At 34.1% G+C, this 19,932-nt stretch overlaps 1 protein-coding gene across 6 annotated transcripts in view; it reads right to left on the reverse strand.

Moving 5' to 3' along the window:
* Positions 1 to 19,932, reverse strand: part of Src42A (Tyrosine-protein kinase Src42A) — a 41,883-nt gene that overhangs the window by 1,351 nt on the left and 20,600 nt on the right. For all 6 annotated transcript variants that reach the window (XM_069039167.1, XM_069039165.1, XM_069039164.1 and 3 more), the window contains 3 exons: positions 6,072 to 6,193; positions 5,847 to 6,010; positions 3,090 to 3,596 (listed from right to left, as the gene is read on the reverse strand). In XM_069039167.1, the coding sequence (XP_068895268.1) occupies positions 3,090 to 3,596; positions 5,847 to 6,010; positions 6,072 to 6,193 (793 nt within the window). The remainder of the gene's footprint in view (positions 1 to 3,089; positions 3,597 to 5,846; positions 6,011 to 6,071; positions 6,194 to 19,932) is intronic.

Genomic DNA, 19,932 nt, shown 5'->3' on the forward strand with positions numbered 1-19,932 from the left:
AGGGTCGTTTCTTTAAAATATCTGGAAACTGTGGGAAGGCTCGGTTTTAGATCTTGTACTTTGAGTAAGTTCAGGATGGGTTTTATTTCAAGAGGGGTTCTGCGGCTCCGGAGGGGGACTTGACAAGTCCCAAAAGACTGTCGATTTGTTTTAAAGTAACACTTCGATTAGTTTAGATTTTGTCACGAAATTGTGGAAACTCACAATTACAGGATTATTACAAAGTGTAAAATTCAAAAATAATAATAAATTTGCAATTAACAAAAGAGTAACAAATTGCTTTTCGCGCAATCGTGTTGTTATAGCTACTTACAATTGTTGTTAACACAATCTGAAAGTTGAACTTAACAACCTTAATGCTGTAAGTAAATAACGACAGCGACACCTACTGAGGTACAGTTGGTTGAAAAAAAAACGGGAAACGAAAATTTTCCTAATGTAAATTTGATTTTGTCCATGTGTCAATTAATTGTCTACTTGACAATACCTATCAAATAATTTTAAAAAATGTCATTGAATTTTGACCTTTTTCTAACCTATCTCTCGTAAGAAGGTTTCACACTAGGAAAAAATTGTAAAAATATGTCAATTTTAATCTGACAGTTCCCGTTTTTTGCAACCAAATGTAAGTCATTAATGACATTAATGGCTTCAAAATATTCGTGTCAAAAAAAATTACTTCGAAGTCTTTTTTTTCGTATGAGATTGCGCGAAAAACGTTGTAGAATATACGGTTAGTAAACACCATATTAACAGAATCTCGGAAGAGAAACTGATAAATTTTTAGACAAACTGAAACTGACATTTGAAATTTGACGTTTGTATATTTGGATATCATTGCATTAAAATTGTTGAATTAAAAAAAAAACGGGACACTTCAAATCTTTTTTTTTGTTGGTTTTTTAACAGTGAATGAAACCGTCTTACGAGAGGTAGGTTAGAATTATGGTCAAAATTCAATAACATCTTTAAAAATTATTTGATAGGTATTGTCAAGTAGACAATTACATACTTGACAAATGGACAAAACCAAATTTTCATTAGGAAAAGATTCATGTCCCTTTTTTTTTAAATCCAACTGTAAGTGACAAAGTCACCTTAAAAAAAATAAAACTTACACCAATTTTTGGCAGTTCCCGCATATGCATATTGTGGTGGAGAATGGACTTGCTAGATTACAACCGATAACAAAATATTCCAGTCAGTGGCGTCTCGTCACTTTTTCTCGTATATTTGACCATTTGCTTCTATTACAAATTCTTTTTCATTTTGTTATTAATTTCATTTTAATCGACAAGGCAAAACATTGAAATTTGTATACTAAATCAATAGCAATAGATAAAGTATAGTAGGCGAAAAGATATTGGAGACGACTTTTATAACTTATTAGAGCTAAAGTCAAAGCGAAACATGACAGGGCGGAGCTTATGATGCGCGCTCTCCAATTTACCGCTGACAGGGGTGTATCATACAGTCGTCAGTTTAGGGGCAAAAACTTAACCAAAACCCAATTTTCTTCATTTGATGAAAGAAATTCTACACCGAGGTCATCTACTTTTGTTGTAGAACCTCTAATAGAATACTAAAAACTTTCTTCATCTTCAGAACATTCTCCTAACACCTTCTATAGCGCAAACAAAAGAAAATTGTTGACTCCGCCACTGTCATATACGTAAGCTGGATTCAACTGATCTACATTCGTCTTCTGCGCAAACCACGTGATGTCATGTTTCGTTTTGACTTTACCTCTACTCGTAATGACATTGACATTTCTTTGACAGTTCATAGTCGCGCAATTTTTAAGATTGTCAAGTCAACGTGCAATGATATAAAAAAAAAATCAAATGCACGCTTATGAAATGTCATACAAATGTCAACTCTATCCCGCCCACATAGTTGCCACATAAGTTTTCGTACATAGTTGCCATACTTATCCACAATCATTTTGAATCACCCAATATAAAGTTTACCAGTTAATTTATTTGAAGTGAAGTGCGCACCCGTGGTAAGATTTTAGTTGTCACATTCACATAACTCATTATGGGGGCGGTCTCTACACATTACAAAATTTCGAGTATGGACCGCCAAGCTGCAAACGTTTGGAGCGTGCCGAAGCGACCGAAATCTGGTATTATTTACGACATCTTTACGGGCAAGCTATAAACCATTGCAAGGGGCAATCGGCTTATTTTATAATGAGTTTCCATAACTTGTGCTTCTACTATACTTGTGAAATCTCTATCTACGCCACTGGGTTGCCAATAACGTCTCGCTCCACTTGAAAATGATTCACATAAAATAATATATCATTCAAGATTTTTTTTGCTTCAGACACTATCACGACAACAATTAAAAAGTACTTTAAGCAAAAGGTTATATAAATATGTTTTTAGGTCAACAGTTGAAATGTTCCAAATTTCGACGACATTAACCAATTTATGTATCTCAGTGTAACATTTTTTGTAAGCCTTAAATGGTTTGATTAGTGTATTAATACAAAAAGAGAAAATTTTTCAATTACGTCATTTTATTGATGTTTCATACGAGTAAAAAACACTGACGAAAAAATGAAAAGCAAAGACAAAGACTACATCCCTGACAATTCGTATCACCATGTTTACGTCCTTATCAAGTGGTGGAGATTTGTTCTTTGTCTTTGTTTACATTTTTTGTCAATCTTTATTCTTTGCTGCGAGTATCAACGCTGCCAAATTAAATGGGCGATTACGATTTTATGTTGGAAACGTAGTGACAATTTTCACTTATTACTCATTTCCAGAAAAAACAGCGATGCAAATGCTAATAACGAAATTTCCTTCGCATCATTCATTCCCTATATAATTTTCGAGTATTTATATTCTCAAGCCTTAATGGTCTTACACCATCTTCGATGAACGCACTAGAAATTGCCGAATGAACAATTTCCCTAGCAATTTATTCGCGATACAATCTTCAAATTTAAGTAAAACGGTACTTTCTCTCACTTTTACTAATATTTTTTTCGCATCTTCCGTTTCCGCGTTCTTCAAATGGCCAACACTTGCTGCCACACGACCGAGTCAACTTTATTACGATTCCAAAGTACGAACCTTTATAAGCCTGGCGAGTCCAAAATCGGCGATCTTCACCACATTGTTGTCCGCAACGAGCACATTCCTTGCGGCCAGATCCCTGTGTATGTAATTCTGCGACTCCAAATAGGCCATCCCCGCGGCGATTTGTGCTGCCATATCGATCAACTGTTGCAGTTTCAGGCCCTTCCCTTTACCCTGTAAGTGTTCCAACAATGAACCGTTCCTCATCAGTTCCGTGATGATATAAATGGGCTCTTCCACCGTGCACACCGCGTACAGCTGGATCAATTTCGGGTGCCTCAGTTTCTTCATGATTTGAGCCTCGGCGAGGAAGTCCTTCGGGTCCATTGTTCCCGGCTTCAACGTTTTTATGGCGACGGGGGTGGTGTTGTTCCACATGCCTTCCCACACCTCTCCGAATTGGCCGTGGCCTAACTTCCGAACGAATTTCAGGGAAGTGCGTTCGATTTCCCATTGGTCCCTGGTGCGGTGAGACAAGCCTTCGGGTTGAGGTTTTTCCACCTACATGCACAAAAACAATTGTTTAAATTCGTGGAAGGTAGAGCCGGTTCATTATCTAGAAAACTGTACATGCTGTTGTGGGAACGTAGACGCGGAGGGGTGACAATTTTAGAACTGTCTGAAGCTATTTGTTTGAGAGGTGGAGTTACTTAACAAACAATTCGGCGAAGTAATCATTCGGTTATTGACTCTTCAGGCGCCGTCTTAAAAAAAAATACGCGTCGTGTGAAAAATTTGAAATTTACTAGGTGGCAGGCACTTCTTAAGGATACCACATAATTTTAAATGATTTGAATTAAAATTGCTGTTGTTTATGAACGTATATTATTAAATGTGCGTATTTTATTAAAATCCTGTTTTAGTGGCAAAAAATTATGGACGAGAAAGTAATGCCAAAGATTCTTTTAGCAAAGAGAATTACAAAATATAATTAATACATTTGATATTTTTAATTCACTGTTCATTACGTTCTGTAAACTTCAACTGTTTGTCTTCGGTGTTATGTTGACCTACACAGTCTGTAGGTGCAGTAATCTTGTTAATCTTCCCAAAATACACTGTTAGACCAATGTCACACACCTTCATTATTTTGTTCCAATTGACGCACACGAGATTTTAACATCAACTTAACATGAATTTAATTGAATTCAACGAGTTGTCCCTTTCGTTGCAAGAAATGTATAGAAAGTATGTTTATAATTAAAACAAAAGATTAATAAGTGAATTTCTGCAATATAAAAAATATTTACAAAGATTTCATTTCTTGATCAACTCATCAAGAAATGAATCTTTGTATAGTGAAATTTTTTTAATAAACAATTGTCAGTGTCAAAATGAAGTAAAAAACCATACTGTACCACCCTAAAATTTGGACATATGGACCAGCTGTATAACAATTTGACACCAAATCATGGTTAAGGTTATGTTCACTTCACTTCCCGTACCTTTCTTCCGTGAATTCATTTTCAAAACAAATTTAATGAGAAATCAGGAGAAACCTTTTCGAATTTGAAATAAACTCTCGCTCGTTGGGGCGCAGGCTCAGTTACATAAAAAAATGTTGACACTCAATGTGACCAATCGTATTATCATGAAAATCACAGTTTGGCTCGTACCAACAAGACAACGTTTTGACAATTGTTTATTAAAAAAATTCAACTATAAATATTTGAATATTGAAGTCTTTTAATAATTTCAAACATATTTTTTTTGTCACGGCCTTAATAATTGTTTAATTTTTTATCGACTTTTCTTAAATTACATAATCTTTTTCTTTTCGTAATGATAATTCAAAAAATCACAAAATACAATACAAGGCCAGATTATCGAAAAAAGAAAGTGTTGGAGCTTTTAACGTCCGTCAAAAAAAGTGCAAGTTTTTTCATTCGTTTTTCATTCACAATTAGAAGTTTTTTTCAAATTTTGAATGTCGAAAAAATTGTTATTTAAACTTATGGGCGCTAAAAATTTTTTGTATGCAACTCGTTAGTAAAGTATTTTTTTTTACTCGACGGATTTGCGCACCCGCTTCGCTGGAGCGGCAAATTTTTCTTCTCGTAAAAAAAAGTATTACATACTTGTTGCATAAATAACTATTATTTAATTCTTTATCGTTATTTTTCTTTCTTTAGCATTAAACTTTATCTTTATTTTTATTTTATATTTTTTGTATAATTAAGCAGATTGACCTTTTGAGGGACTGGTTTATTAATAAACTGCATTGTTATTCAAAAAAGTCCTTGTAAATATGATTTTCAGACACAATTTAAATTTTGAGTTGAGTAAGTTTTCTTTTGTAGTTTTATCCAACAAAGTAAGCGAGAAATGTTTTCATTTAATTTGGTTTGAAACTGTTAAGAAATGTGTTTAAAAATTTATCAGCACACTTCTCAAACAAATGGTTCCGTGGCTTACACAAATTCTTGTCACCGTGTCACTTCTTAAAATCATTTGCGAACGTCCAATCGTATTTCGAGAATATGGGATGAAAGAACTAGTGAAACTAAAAAACAGCTATTGACTCAATAACAAATGAATAAAATAGAGGGTCTTGAGTGCAAAACGAAATGAACAAATTAGGAAAAACACTATTCAGAACAGACGTACCTCCGATATCGTTAAGATATTCTGTATGCAACAAGCATTAGAGAAAAAAAAATTAAATTGACATCAATCAATAGCTGCTAAACGTGATAACAGCCTCAGCTGTTACCACTTTATTCTGTGTCGTATGCTTTTGATGTGACTGACCTGGACACACGGTTTGCACAGATTGACACACAGACCGTCGGGGTCTTTACTGTAATGTTCTACTAATTCTTGTAGCGTTCTGAACGTCGTTCTTCGTGCGATGAAGAAGCCACCTTCGTCCAACTGTCTGATTCTGTAGTGCTTCACTGTATCTCCGTCGCGAACTGGAAAACACAAACGCATGTCATTGGAGTAGGTCGGTTCTGTTTGCGGACTTCAAATTACCTGATAAAGAGTAGTCGTTGTGTCTGCTTTCCGAATCTCGTATCAAAAAGGCTCCGTGTTCGTTTTCAGGAAGTAGAAGTTTCTTTTCCGCTTCGATGCGCTTGATCTTTCGGAAATACCATCTGAAAAATACATCGCATTTTTATCATCGCTTTTAAATTTTAAATAAATTGGTATCATTGACGATATCGCGTATCTATTGTCGCCATTCCGGAAATGTTTCACTACGGCAGCTTGCCAACATAAATTTTTACAGCCCATAAAACTGCGTATCTGGAGTTTTCTTTCAAGTTGCTTCCAGTAACATTTAAGAAACAGAACAAACTTTGTATAATTTCCCGACTGCACTTTAAACGTATGTTACAGGACGTTAAATTAATAAATAAAACTAGCTATTACATCCAGACGTGCTTCTTTGTTTCTTTTAAAGTTTTATTACATAAACGATAACAAGTTTTATCGCAACTCACTTTTATTTACCAACTTTGACTGTAGTTTGTATAAAATTTGAATCAAAAGTAGAACACCCGATTGTGTTTTCATTTTTTAAAAGTATAACGCGCCGGAAAGCTATTGCAAAGGTTGCCCATTATTACTAGCAACTGCCAATTTTCAGCAAACAAATTGCTGTAATTGATCAAAGATCAATGGAAGGTTGAATAAGAGAATACTGTAAATATGATGCGCTCACACTGGACGTTTCCTAGAGTCGCTCATAATTGAGATTCTCAATAACAATTTAATTACATAATTATTACGAATCTGACCTGAAAATCGTAATTAATACTTCCACGTGTACCCTAACTAGTTTCAACGTACGTATGTTGGTTTAAACCCCTACGTGAAAAAAACTGTTTTGCTTGCAACATTTACCGGATGCGATTCCGGATTATTACAGTCATTCGAGATAATTTCATACCGAATTCAGACTAATGAGTGTATTTTGGAATCTCTTAATGTCCTCTAATAATGAATTGATCGTTTTAATCGCAACAACAAGTTGTTTGTCATGTCGTGGATAATTTCTACATAATTGAGGCGAAATACTAACGAAAATCGGGCAATTTTCAATATCTTCAAATCGTTAAAATTCTTTACAAGAAATCGACGACCAAAATTCGACAATTTATGGCTGATTCTTCTGATATTAAAGTTATATTCGCTTTTAGATAAAAAAAAAAACATTTAAACATGCCACTTATATGCTTCCAGTTCCACTCTTACAATTATTGCTATTCTCGACACCTTAAGTATCGATATAATAATAAAACCATCCAGTACCTCCTACCTACAGTTAATTGCGTTAGGTGTTTTATTATTCGTTCACTACACATATCAGCAGCACAAAGAACTCACCCAAGTTCTTGGTAAAATTCTAATGTTAATTTGAGGCAGCAAAAACACACACTTGGTCATTAATTATTTCAAAAGTGAAGACAGATTTTTAAAATAAAAGAGTTTACCGATTAAGAGAAAGAAACAAAAACGATACAAATCTCTTTTTTTTTGTATCTGGATCATTCGTATCTTAATACGGCGTCGTTCCAAATGATTACACTGTTTTTCTTTTGGTTTTCCTCTTTTGTCAATTGTATTTCACTATTTCCCAAACCTATTTCATATTTACGTCAATTCGACATTTAATAGAGATGGGAAATAGTTTTGAGAAATGGTGAAATATAATTGACAAAAGAGGAAATCCAAAAGAAAAACACTGTAATAACTAATAATCCAACAATTAGTTTTTCTATTGTCACTAAAAAATATTCCGTCCAAAAACTCTTCACTAAAGTCCATTCAATAAACATCTGGACTGTCAAAATCAAAATTGCAGTTGTTAGGTTGGTTAAATCACTAGTTATTTTCATATTGCCCGGTTGTTATCTATGATTTTTAAATTTTTCAAACTATTCATTTGTTTAAATTGACATTGTCAAATAAATTGCAAAATTATTGAAGTGTTTTTTGTAGAAGGGTTAAAATGGAAAGTTCAAAACGAACTAGGGTGGTTCTATTAGCGCGAGAGAAGAGGGCCATAAGAAATTATTATGAGGAACAAACAAAAAAGTGATAATAACGGGAAGAAATTACAAATTTGTGCCAAAGCCGCTCCAGTATTGTTAACTAAGAATTGGTGTTCGTTCTTGTGATTCACAAATCAAAATTTTGGAGAGATAAGTGTTAATCAAGTGTTAAATAATTTTCTTCTGAATAAATGAAACAGGTTAGTTTATTTTGGATGATTTTGGTTGTTGTTACCTGTTTTCAGTTTGTCGCGTGTTTTTTATAAACTTTATTAAATTGCTCTCATTCATTTAGATGCTGCATTTCGCTTCAAGTGTTCGAAGCAATGAATGATTCAAAACATTTTTAGTTCAATGATTAAAAATGAAAACATAACCTAAATATATTTTGTAACTAAATTTTGACGTCAGTACACTCTAGCGAAAATTTTTTATATCCAAGTACAGTCAAAACAAGCATTTTATTTAAAATTTAATTTTGACAGTCCAGGAGTTTTTTGAATTTACTATACTTGTTATACTCCGTACGGTGATAGATTGTACGTTTTTAAATTCTAGTTCCAAAACATAAAGCAGTGAAAAATACTAAACTCTCCATCTCAATTGTTTCACGTTATGTAGAAAACCGTTGTATCCCTGTAGATTAATTCCCGCCACTATACTCTCTGGGTCTGTCTTCTGTCAAAAAACGTACAATCTATCAGAGTACGGAGTATAGAAATGATCAACATTTGGAGGTAAAGTCAAAACGAAACATGACATCACGTGGTTTGTGCAGAAGACGGATGTAGATCAGTTGAATCCAGCTTACGTATATGACAGTGGCGGAGTCAAAAATTTTCTTTTGTTTACGCTATAGAGGGTGTTAGGGGAATTTTCGGAAGATGAAGATAGTTTTTATTATTCTATTAGAGGTTCTACAACAAAAGTAGATGACCTCGGTGTAGAATTTCTTTCATCAGATGAAGAAAAGAAGCTCTAAACTGACGACTGTATGATACGCCCCTGTCAGCGGTAAATTGGAGAGCGCCCATCCTAAGCTCCGCCCTGTCATGTTTCCTTTTGACTTTAGCTCTAACCGATATTTAAAAAATCCAACAAATTTTTATTTAGAAATAAGTTTTTCCTTTGAACCAAAATAAAAATTCCGACGTTGGGCGAGTCTCGCCAATTAGAAATAGAAAACATGTTCTATTAGAAAATATATTCCACGTTTTCTTTTTTAAATCTTTTGTTAGATTTCTTTAAAAATGGGTCAGAATAACTGCCCAATTATAATTGTAATAAAAGTTTTGGAAATATACCGGGTTTTCAAAAAAACATTTTTTTTTTGGATAAATGGACACGGTACACATTTAATACTGTTTTAGTTTGTCCCTTTTTAAGTATACATCGGCTCGCATACTTTACTTTAGTCAGTTTCGAGGATTAAGTCAAGTCAAAATATACAATTATGTAGTGTCAAAATAAAATCCCGCTTCGGGGGAAAACATTCTTGAAATTCTTCGTAACAAGCAACAAAATTAAATTTAAGAAAAGACTTGCAAACTTCCATCTATAGTCAATGCATAGAGATATTGTTTTTCGTGTTATAGTGTGTGTACCCAAGTGCAAATATGGTTCATTAATTAATATGGAATAATTGTTAATGTATTGGGCGTTAGAACTTTATGAAAATAATTATTTTCCAGCTGCTAGACCTTTCTTGCATAAGCATCAAGTTTTAGAATTGCTATTTTTTTGTATTTTGAGACATTGGATTAAATGGTGGTTGGAAATTCAAACCACATTGCTACATACATGTTTATTTGTATGAATTTTAAAGTAAATGACAATACTGCATACGCTTGTACCTTCTTGTACAAGCGTATTCAATTTGCTAAAATCTAAAAAAAATTAGAAAGCTGTTGGTTTTGCTCAGCTCAGTCCTAAGATACTTTAAGAGGCACTATATCTCTGAAAATAGTAAACCTTGGAATGATACAATATCTGGGTTGTGAATTCGCGGTAATCAAAATCATAGATACCGCCTAGAATTGGCAGTGAAAGCAACGGGAAGTCCTCAGGCTTAGTTAGACATGTTGAATATTTCGTTATAAAAAAAAAAACTAATGTTAATGGTTCTAAACGGAAAATTGTTTTTTTTAATGCAAGTATCTATATTCATCAAAATATTCATTTGATCAAAGAATTGTTTGTTTGCATTAACTACCTAACGTGATTTTATAAGGAATTTCAATGTCATTTACTATTTATTAATAGTAACAACAGCAATTTGAGAAAGGACCAATTCTTGATAAGGAAAACTATCTAAATTGATATTTGCTTAGTATTTCCCACGATTACAAACGGTTAATTGTTGAAACGAGTATTAATTAAGAGTTTTTAGTCATTTAGCGAATGATATTTATCGATCTGATAAAAGTGTCAATCAAATGGTTAAATAACCAATAAACGTGTTTCACCTAATAAAATCCCAGTGGCTTTGCTAGATTATATTGCTACCGTTGTGTAACATGTAAAATTGACGTTTCGTTTTAATTTTATTGGTGTTACAGTTGCAGATTATGTACTTCGTTGGGAAATTTCGAAGAAAAAAATGTTATTTTGTAATTTAAGAACTGTATTTTAATTTTACACAAATTATTATCAGTGTCATGTCAGCGTTTCACTTGAATTCCCAATGTTCTGCCGGAACTGTGTTGTCTCAATACATAAATTTAAATTTTATAAAATCAACAAACAATAGCACACACAAAAAAACATCCAATAAAATAAGTTCCAAATAAAATATTACACCGGTGAAACGAAATTTTCCTTCGTTCAAAGGCAATGAATGCTTAATATATTCATGGTTAAGAGACTTGTTTAGAGACGTATAATTTTTTTACGTAATTTCCGAATATTAATTTCAAATGGTGGGCGGAGGATTCTTTTCAAAACCGCGATCCAAATAGCTTTCAAAAGTACAAAACCACCACAATTAGAATATAATGCTACATATAATTTTTTTAGACTTCTTCGAAAAAGCAATGATAAATAGCTGTTTTTAGAGATACAATTGAAAATGATCGATTATTATCAATCAATTATCATTGCGATCTGTCAACAGATTATAATTCCTTAATGTGTTTTTAATCTCTTAATACCATGTGATAAAAAGATATCAAAGTCGCCTATGTAAAAGAAAATTCAGCATCTAAATCTTACTTCATTCAATTTTTTTTGTAAATTTGTATCTGCCATTGGAGAATTGACACTTGCCCACTATAAAGTAGGATTCAAACATAATTTTTTATGGTCTAAATTAAGCCATAAATCATCTTACGAAACTTATACTGGGTGCCCCAAAATTCGCGGAACAGCTTAGCAGTACGTTTTTAAGTAGTCATTAAAATATCAGGTAAAAATGTTTAAAAAAAGCAATCTTCTTTTTTGTAGAAGATAATTATGGACCTATTCGTTACACTAAATGTGGCAACAGTTAAAAACATTCTATGTATCCCAATAGTCTGCAAATATTTCATTTTTGTTGTATCCATGATAATGAGAGAGAAAAATCAAAGTCATGTTGCCATACGTTATTTGAGGTAAAACGGACATAAAATTACTACTTGGAAATGCTGGAAATAATGAAGAAAATATTTGCAGATCTGATCACAATCATTCAGAATTATTATGCCACTGGCTAGTAAAAAACAAATAGTCAAAATCTTTTTTAATATATATTTAAAATAAACGAGATCACAGCTGCACCTTTTGAGCCTCCATATCTGCAAATCTGAGAGGTATAGAATTTTTTTATTATTTTTCTCATTATTATCTTCTAACATGAGTTGACATTGCCCCATTGAGTTGTTCCACGAATTTTGGGGCACCCAGTATAAAACACGTGATGTGTTTAGTGCTTAATAAAATACACATTACATAACAGGGTGGCATTCAAATTTGAAAATATGGTATTAAATAATTAAATTATGAAATCTATTGCACACAAGGATGCAAAATAAAAAAAGAATCATGAAAGTTTAAAAAATCGATGGTCAAACTAGACTCAGTAACGTAGGTATAAAAAATATTACTTATAGAGAAACTTTTTGAGATATTTGTGTCGTATAAAGTTTAAAATTTGTAATTATTATTTAGAAGTACATATCTTGTTCCTGTGTGATAGTCACGCAAGGACCTCACGTGCACACAGTTTTCCTAGCTGATCCCAAACCACACGAACGAACGATGAGGTAATGAGTAATATACGTAACAATCGCAAGTGTTATCATTATTTTTTCAAATACCGCACTTACACAAAGACATTTACCATTTCATCACGTTTTTCCGATACACTTTAAAGTTGATGGACAATTTGTTATTGGAAAAACTTATAAATAATGTAAATTCCGTCGACCTTTCCTTGCATTCCGCCGTTTCATGGAAAACGAAATCCATTAGTCCGCATTTTTCTTTTGAATTTCTTTGCAGGGAGCACCGAGCTGAATACATAAATACAATAATTAATTGACACGCTCTGGCGCGTTGCAATTAAAAAAATTCTCCACTCGACTTATCGATAAGGTTATTATAAATGTGACACTTCGCATTGTTAAAGAACTGTTCACGATCGACCTCTGAACGAGGATGTTTCGGGCCGACTACCGGTGCGAGCAGCCTTCGACCAATCGAATTTTCGTACCTTGACGAGAGAAAATCGTGGTTTTTTCAATTCCCAGTACAGTCGGGGTCGTCGTGATTCCGGGTATGCCCTGTACGATTCACCAAAAATGGCAGAGGGCTTCCCCAAAAATAAAAATTTCCGACCGGCTAAAAGTCAGCTGATTAATTATGATTAATTTTGACGCCCTTCTTGATATAACTGCAGTAATTAGGTCAAGCTCGCGAATGACAATAGTGAATTCAATTGATCAACATTCAGGTGTTTTTGCATCCTGCTGTTAGCACCGTAAGTACGTTTTAAACAGCAAGACAATTTTAATAAAACATTATTATCTTCAGTTTAATTTTCTTTATACCGGTAGCAATTCCTGCAACCTTTTCACTGAATTTGATTGTGAATTAAATCACACTGTAATGTTTTCCACATTCCACAGTTAATACCAAGTTCTTTCCCAGTGTATATTATACTTAGCTGTACAGAATCATTACTAATCGACTAAACTCGAGAGTCCATTTTATTACGAGATTCTTTTAATATTAATGAAATTGCAGTATCTTTATCTATACAAACCAGAATTTCTCAGGAAACTCATCATAAAAACAAATAAAATTGCTCAAAGAATTGCCTGAACGATTTAGATTCTCATATATATTTTTTTAAATTTGTTATCCTGGCTGACGGTAGATGCCATTTTGCAGTTTTATTGAACCAATACCATAATATAGACTGCTTCATTTTTTAAATAACGTCGACTAACAAGAATGAGGAGATAAACCTCTACTAGCATTGAAATCTCCCGATTTGAAGGCGATCTTGACATTGGCAACATTTTTACTATCGCTCACTCGCTCACTTATCGCATTAAATAGATGTTATTAGTAACGAAATGTACCTACTTATACTCCTTGGATAATAATGCAGCTTTCTGCATGATAAAATACCAAAAATTGCATCACGTTGAATGAACGATTTCAAACACAACTGGCATCTTTCTGAGAATGTGGATACGTTTTATTACAAATTCGACTCGAAAGTTATAAAAAATACAGTTGACATGGACAATTTCGAAAATGCAGTTTGTAACTGCATCAAACAATAATTAAAATAATTTTTATCACCAAAACGTGCAATTTTTATGTTTTGAAAAAATGTTTAGCCTTGATTGTTAAAAATAAAGATCTGCTAAACATAAATACTTTTAAATGCATTTAAGTATGTAATATATTCGACCTCCACACCTTGTTACAAGTTTTTTGACAAATATTAAATTGCCACGTGAGATCACTATGTCGTTTTCAGCAGAAAATCTGTTTAAATAATGTATGTGTAATTAACGATTATACATTAAGGAGAGGATTCGAGTTGTTTGAAGAAGATAAAATATTCTCGTAAATTGTTTTTCTTCAACGATTTCCAAACAAACGATTATGTTTGTATAATAAAAGCTCTGGAGATAAATACGTAAAAAAATTATTTAAGAAGATTCCGAATGGTTTTGAGGCGTACACGTGACAACAACTTTTTACGAATTAACAATTTTATTTTTTGATTTACTAAAGATCAAAAATTATGAAATAATATACATAAAATATTTTAGTAAACAAAAAATAGAACATGTGATTTACATACTAGAAAATAATCGTCATCTAAGTTGAGTTTTTAATTTATTATTATATTTTATTAGAGAAAGTTCTCTTAATGGGAATGGAATGGGAATGTTAGAAGACATCACTTTTAATTTTTTTCAAAAATATTTCAACCCCCACGACCGCAAAAGAAGAATTATTTAATTGCCTGTGGGTAGCTCTTTCAGAAGTGGTCGTGAACGCATTAAAGATGAACTCTACAAAAACTGTAACAAAAGATACAATATTACGCGAGGCTATAACATTGCTGAAAAAGCGTCGACTCAAAATGAGTGAAAAAGCTGAAGTCTTAATATGAAGAAATCTTTGCAAGATGAGTGAAGATTCAAAAGATTTGTTTAGAAGATTTTCATCACTGATCTTGGATTCTTTATACACTAAAAGCCCCAAAGAACATGCGGAAACATGCGGACTCATCTACTCTGAAAAACGACAGTTCCAGCCATCCCAAAGGTCATGGCGTGAACTTTTTGAAATTCTAGAGCGATGATCGAGTATCTGTCTAAAGATCAGACAATCAATGGAGAGTATGCGAATCTTCTCTGACAGCTTGACAAAGTAATTTGCAAAGAGATCAGGATTGCGAAAAAGGACTTGTTTCACCACGATCACGCTCTTGCCCACTTCGACGGTCGTTGTAGTCCAATTTCACCAACTCCGATACGAACTACGCTACGCACCTTAATCGCCACCTTCGATACATTCTTCTGATTTGTTTTCGTTTCCTAAAATGAGAATTTTTTAGCTGGAGAGAAATTCTCGAGAAGCGAGCAAGCTACTGCAACTACTGATGAATATTTCTACTACTACGACTACTACTCAGAGGAAACCTCACTTAAAGAAGAATCAAATTTTTGTTCTAAAGGGCAGTAACGTAGAAAAATAAGACCAGTTCGGTAATCAAGTTTTACTTCTTTCTGGATCACACCATGAAATATTCAAACATTCTAGTAATTTATAACTGGTAAAAAATGTACTTGTTGGTTGAGCAAAGCAAAATAGAAAAAAGAAACACAGTGAAATCTTGACGTCTAACTCTATACCCAGAAAAAATATTGAAAGTAATTACATATACTGTAAATAACATTGCAACTACCCTGATGATCTCCTGAGACAAGATTTTCAACGGGGTCGACTCCTTGGGCATCGATCACATTGATGGAAAAGAGGTTGAGGGAAGGATCGCCTAAATATCGACGACAAGCATCAATATTAAGTTCTTTGTATTTACATTCACAAACCAGTTGACAAAGTTAAAAAACGTATCGATAGATATCGAAAGCAAATATCTCAATGAAACAACCATAACGGGAACTTTTTTTTTAGCTTTTCCTAGCTCGTATAGTGGAAGCAGCATTAATAACATTAACATCTAGATGAGAAAATCGAAAGAACAGCCAGCATAACCAATACCACATTATGTAAAACAAGGTCATCAAAGTTACCTATGAAAAACAAAATTCAGCGTCTTTGCTTAAAACTCAAGCAATGTTCATGTAAACATGTATCTGCTACTAGAAAACTGTCACTACCCATCACAAAGTTAAATTCGAGTATAATTTTGTTAATATTGCGTAACAGACCGTTGTTGAGTGCCTAATAAAATATTACATGAGAGAAATGACATTTTAAATAAGAATTAAGCTAAGACATTGACTTTTCTTTTTCATGACTTCTTTTTGGTCATGTGGTATATGAATTTGCAAGCTCGATATCAAATAAATATAAATTATACAGAAGGCAAATAATAATCATTATACGAGTAAATTGTTGAAAAACTACACCCTCCAAGTGTAGTAGACATTGCTAAGAACTTGGAGCGAGCACGTCTGTGCATTGGCGAAGCTTGCAAGTCCGCTCTTGAGTCCACCCCGTATAGTACAACGACCAGTCGTCCATCCAGAGTCCGGTGACTTTATGAATGCGTACGTTTCTTGTGCGTTTGTTCATTGATCTGGATGCGATCCGAACAGGTGAACCAGACTCTCGCCTATTTATAGCTTATAACAAGACAAGCAGAGCCGGTCCGAGGTACTCAACCGACAGCTGAATTTCACATCGGCCGTTGGCTGCCGACTTACGCCGCCATCGCGTCCCCCTCACGTCTTTCTCGAACGAATCGAACGAAATTCCTGCAACACGGACGGACTCGAATCGATTTATGATTGCATAATGAACTCCTTGCAATGAAATCGTTGCTGAACCGTCGATAATCGACTGCCACCAACAATGCGACAAACGGAGGCGCACCTGCCTTCGCGAAACTCTTTCGAAAGGCAACTGGAGATCGCGCGGGAGGACGGAGACGTCGTCCTCTTGGTGGTGTTATCGCGGACCTCACCCCGAAAACCCTGCACGTCTTTGGCTCACCCACGCGCTTTGTTGCTTCACCGTGACCAGTCATCGGACCTGCACTTCGCGGCGTTTTCGTTTCTAAAAGCATTGTTTACGTCGACCAATATGGAATTATTACCAATAATGTGACAGATTAGTCCGACAATGGATCCGTCCAAGCTTACCGATCGGTGGGGTCATTAAAATTCTTTATTCAGATAGCAACATTTCCATAAGCGGTGAATCATTTATGACTTCGGCGAATCCTCACACCTTCATCGTCACCACGTCTAGGCAACCGACGAATTTCGGAACTAGTTTGGTTACATTAACTACCTTTATGTGTGGTTCTTGTGAATCTTCTTGATTTATGTCTTCGTTCGTGACCTTGGACAGTCATCCGAGTGCTTTTGGATATTTTTGCCCGTGATGGTGCCTTAATCCAAAACAGGATGCAAGAGATTCGTCGAACTGACATTTAACTCTGCATATGAGCATCGTTAATATGAGACCATCGTCATCGCCGTTTAAATGATAATTTCCTTTCTTCGATAATGTTTAAGAGTAATAACGGCCGTTCAATGGACATCTCTCAGTTTTACGACGGCGACGGCGACGTTAATCGTGGAGAATTTCTCTTTTTTCTTTTATTTATAACGGTCGACGTTTTGTCGTTCGACTGTACGCAGAAGGTTCTGGAACTTGGAGCATGTTAAGTGTCATAATTACGCACAAGAAAATTACAACGAAATTAAACTAGTTTCGTATCGATAAACCACTTTAAAGCAAACATTAAAACCACGTTCGAATTTCTAATTCGAAGCTATTATCTACTATGAATAGTCTTCCAAGCTGCCAATTCGAAACCGACTCACGACGAAACATTCTTGGAGAATCTTTTTAACCACTCAGTATACAAAGCTGCTAAACTTTGCACTGCTGCTTCTTCCAGCACACAACATTTTCTTTCTTTAAGAATTGTCGCCAAACGGAAATACGCAATTTAATTTTTTGCAGAACTGGTGCCTTTGAACCTGTCGTTAATTCTTTAATGTACCACTAAATGAGCAGAAGACAACCATTTCGGGGAAAAAATTGAGAAATACACGAACGACGGCCTCAGTTGGTCATTTCAAAGAACTCTGTGCAACGCACTTGCAATTCAATTTAACAAAAGAATTTTTTGTTTGATGGATTACTTCCTGCCACTTGTTCTCAAAGTTAAGTCAGCTTTTTGTTATCATTCACATTTGTTGCGCATTCTTGTTATTGATAACCAAGTGGGATTCTAACTGAACAGAAAATTTGCCGAGAAATCTTTGACTGTTGGCATTATCACGTAAAAATTGAAAACATCGAAGAAAACAAAACTTTCATTTGACTAGTGTTACACCTATAAATCGGCGCCATTTAAAAATATTTATAATTAAACAATCGATCTATAGAGTCATGTAGTAATATTTGCATGCACTTCAAATTTACTTTCATAAAATCGAAATCTTATCAACAATACATTAACAACAAACAATTACATGAACTGTAAACAAAAATATTTTCCGAAAACACTTAGTAATCCTATTTATTTATACGAACGTAACACATGCCACACAAACGAATTAAAAAAACGAAAATATAATAAGACTTCTAAAATTTATTGGAATTTAAGTTACCTTCAATCAGATTACATTGATCTTGAAATCATATTTTTAGAATTTGCGTCTCTAATACTCGTAGGTCTATTATTGTATTCAATTTGGAGTCGTTTATGGCTATATTAAAGTACTCGTAGTTTAATAGATCTCTAAGAAATTTTTTATCAATATTTCAGGGCCGGTTTCACCAACGCTAGATAAAGTTAACTGTAGGTTAAAATGCTGCGTTACTTTGGCTACCTATTGTTATAACAATGTTTTCGTATATTTTAATCTGTAGTTAAATTTAATTCACGTTGGTGAAACCGGCTCTCAGTGTATAGTTCTCCCAGAGCTGCAGCGGTTTTATGCAGGGCAATAGTAATTATTACGCCTGTTGAGATGCCGATACGCGACATAAACAGACCGCTGTCAATCATCATTTTCGTTCTATACCTGTCAGTTTACAGGGTAGTACTTGGACGAATTTACGATTAGGGGTTGTACTTGCGGTTTAAACCTATTGTCGGTGTTGTTAACGTTTATACAATGGTACCCTGCCATAAAACCGCTGCAGCTCTGGGAGAACTATACTATGGTCATTTACACCAAAAAACTTCCAATATTAACGTTAAAACTCTACTTTTTAACATCTGTTGCAGCTGTAGTTGCATCCGTTACTTTCCCTAGAATTTTTTATTTAAAAATTAAAACAAGGGTGCAAATTCGAAAAAATAACATACAAAACTCGTTTTAAAAGGGCATTGGCGCACTCGTCCCATAGAAAACTCCCCTACGGCTCATTTTCTACACTTGGGACTCGTGCGCCAAATCAACCCTTATAAAACTCGTTCTTTAATATACTATTACAGAATGATTTAAATAAATCCCGATGAAATTATAATTCCTCTCATGTGGTTCGTAAAGATAATGATATTGAACGTGTAATTAGAAGAGAAATATGGGTAAAAAGGTAAAAATCCCGGTATTCGATCTTGTAACAAGTAGTAAAATCAATTACGTTCAATAAGAAGTTTTAAGTTGACGCGAAAAGAAAGTTTTAAAATGTCGGAGAAAACTCAATTTCTTGTATTAATTGGAAAAGGTGGAAATGGACATGGTTGGTAATGGCAATATCTTTAATTTGGTCGATCATTTGCCTGGGTGAATAATATTTTGGATTTTATCAATTGCCAAATTCTTTTGAAACAAGTATGCAGGTCGGAGTCATTTTAAAAGTCTTTTCGATTAATCACGTCCAACAAGCATTTACCGGTTAAAAAAATAGATAGCAAATCACCAAACAAAATTTACGATTGATAAACAATTTTTTGTAAAGTTCAGATGAAAATGTACGAGCTGTTTTCGTTAATCGAGCTCGTTACCAACATTGCCGGTGATTATCTGTAACATTTTGGAAGACGCCAAAAAAAAATCCAATCTCCCGAATTCTCTTAATGTCAACGAAGCGAGCGAAGGTTGAGTGAGATTCGCAACGACTACCGTTTGCCATCTGGTCCTGGCTGCATTAGTCTAGAATTACGCAAGAACAAG

Source organism: Tenebrio molitor, chromosome 2 (genome assembly GCF_963966145.1).
Source record: "Tenebrio molitor chromosome 2, icTenMoli1.1, whole genome shotgun sequence".
NCBI lineage: Eukaryota > Metazoa > Arthropoda > Insecta > Coleoptera > Tenebrionidae > Tenebrio > Tenebrio molitor.